General features: G+C 65.3%; 1 protein-coding gene across 1 annotated transcript in view; it reads right to left on the bottom strand.

Moving 5' to 3' along the window:
• FMNL1 (formin-like 1) overlaps window positions 1-2,195 on the bottom strand; it is a 10,572-nt gene that overhangs the window by 6,048 nt on the left and 2,329 nt on the right. The window contains exons 4-10 of the mRNA XM_009995697.1: window positions 2,020-2,128; window positions 1,663-1,739; window positions 1,486-1,579; window positions 1,115-1,189; window positions 516-626; window positions 276-425; window positions 82-183 (exon numbers count right to left, since the gene is read on the bottom strand). Of these exons, the coding sequence (XP_009993999.1) occupies window positions 82-183; window positions 276-425; window positions 516-626; window positions 1,115-1,189; window positions 1,486-1,579; window positions 1,663-1,739; window positions 2,020-2,128 (718 nt within the window). The remainder of the gene's footprint in view (window positions 1-81; window positions 184-275; window positions 426-515; window positions 627-1,114; window positions 1,190-1,485; window positions 1,580-1,662; window positions 1,740-2,019; window positions 2,129-2,195) is intronic.

The following is a 2,195-nucleotide window of genomic DNA, read 5'->3' as shown; positions in this document are numbered from 1 at the left end:
GGTGATAAACCCCAGGGGGATCAGGGCTGTGTCCCACCCCCCCCGGGCACCCCTTGGCACCCCAGCACCCGGGGCACTCACCCGCAGAGCCTCCAGCTCCCGCCGCGCCTGGCTCAGCTGCTTCTCCAGCTCCGCTATCTTGGCCATGGAGTCGTTCTCCTCATCCTGCAGCTTCTGGGTCAGCTGGGGGGACGAGGAGACGTCGCTCAGCCCCATCCCTGCTCCCTCCCTCGGGGCTCACGTCAGCAGCTCCTGCCCACGCGCCCACGTCCCACCTGGCTGACGTGCTCCTGCAGCTCCTCCATGTGCTCCAGCACGGCCGTCTTGGTCTCCGAGTCCTCCAGCATGGCCCCCACGTCGAAGACGTTGTCCAGGTAGGCCTGGATCTGCACCTGCAGCTTGTCGCTCTCGGTCAGGCGGAGGCTCTGCCAGGGGACAGTTGGTGGCACCGTCACGGCTGGTGGCACCTCCTGCCCGGCCCCCGCCCAGCCCTGGGGACCCGCGGGACCACCCACCTCCAGGTACTGGTCCAGCCCCAGGTGGGTGAACTCGTACTGCAGGAAGACTCGGAAGTTCATGTTCTCCACCGAGTGCACCACGATGTTGATGAACTGCATGCAGGCCACCTGGGGGAGGCCACCAGCTCAGCCAGGCCACCACCACACACCGTGGCCCAGTAGTCCTTGGGGATAAGGTGACCCCAGGGACTGCACAGTGAGTCGGTGCCCCCTGGGGACGTGGTGACCCTGGGGAATGTGTGGTGGTGTCACAGCCCTGGGGACACGGGGAGCTGGGGAAGGACCAGTGGCTCAACAGCCCTTGGGGGTGTGGTGATTTGGACACATCCTGGTGGCTCAGCACCCCTTGGGGACACAGGGTTTGGGGACAGCCTGGTGGCTCAGCACCCCTTGGGGACACAGGGTTTGGGGACAGCCCGGTGGCTCAGCACCCCTTGGGGACACAGGGTTTGGGGACAGCCTGGTGGCTTGGCACCCCTTGGGGACACACAGTGCCCTGGGGACAGCACAGTGGCTTGGCACCCCTTGGGACACAGCACCCTGGGATGTCCCAGCAGCTCCCGGGGACACGATGCCCTGGGGACAGGGCAGCTCACCATGAAGTCGATGTTGGTGTCGTCGTTGCGGAAATAATCCATCAGCTTCTCGAAGCGGTTCTTCTCCCCACAGACCTGGGGTGGGAACAGGGGCCTGAGGGACATGGCCAGGGTGGCACCCAGGGGGGTGGTGGGGCTGGAGGCACCCATGGGTGACACCCTCCCAGCCCTGCAGGTGCTGCCTGGCACCTGGTCCAGGATCCAGCCCTGGGGAGCTGTGCTGCCATGGGGACATTGAGCCCAGTGGCTGGAGAATCCCATGGGATGGACATTGTCAGGATGGGAGATGCCCTGATGATGCAGGGGGAAACTGAGGCAAGAACCCAGATGGGTGTCAGCGTGGGGACCTTGTGTCCCTGCTGGGGACTCACCTCCTTGAAGTTGTCAAAGGCTGCCAGGATGATGTCGTGGCCACCTCGGACCAGGCAGACGGCGGCCAACAGCTCCAGCACCAGCGCCTTGGTCCTGTGGAGACACGGGGTGTGAGGGGGTCAGGGCCACAGGGCGGGTGAGGGGACACGGGGACAGGCGACAGGGACGGGTCCTACCTGGCGTTCCTGTTGTTGAGGCTCAGGGTGATCTCGTTGACACAGGCTGGGTGGTTCATCACCAGGCTGAAGCCAGACTTGGGGGGGAAAAGGAGCATTAACAGGGGCACATGTCCTTCTGTCCCCACCCCAGGGATGCTGCAGGACCTGGGGACATCCCCATGACACGTCCCCACCAGCCATGAGGTTGGGTGAGGACCTCTCAGAGCAAGGAGATGGAGAACCAGTCCCACCTCAAACCCCTGACCCCATCTGAGAACAGGTCCCACCCCAAACCCTGACCCCCGGGATGGTTTCATGGGGGGGGTGACATTTGGGGCACCCCAGGTGGGTGGGACACTGCCCCCCAGTCCCCACCTGGTAGTTCATGATGGCCCGGAGACACATGATGCAGAGGTGGACGTCGTCCTTCTGGCTGACCAGGCGGGAGCTCCTCAGCGCCTTCCTGCTGTGCGAGGGGTTCAGCCTGGGGGGCAGAGGGGCTGAGCAGGGGCTGGGGGGGCGGGGGGGGGACAGCCACAGCCGGGACGGGG

Source organism: Chaetura pelagica, unplaced genomic scaffold (assembly GCF_000747805.2).
Source record: "Chaetura pelagica isolate M959 unplaced genomic scaffold, ChaPel_1.0 scaffold604, whole genome shotgun sequence".
NCBI lineage: Eukaryota > Metazoa > Chordata > Aves > Apodiformes > Apodidae > Chaetura > Chaetura pelagica.
Note: the sequence above shows the minus strand (reverse complement) of the source record. Positions and strands in the feature narration are given on the sequence as shown.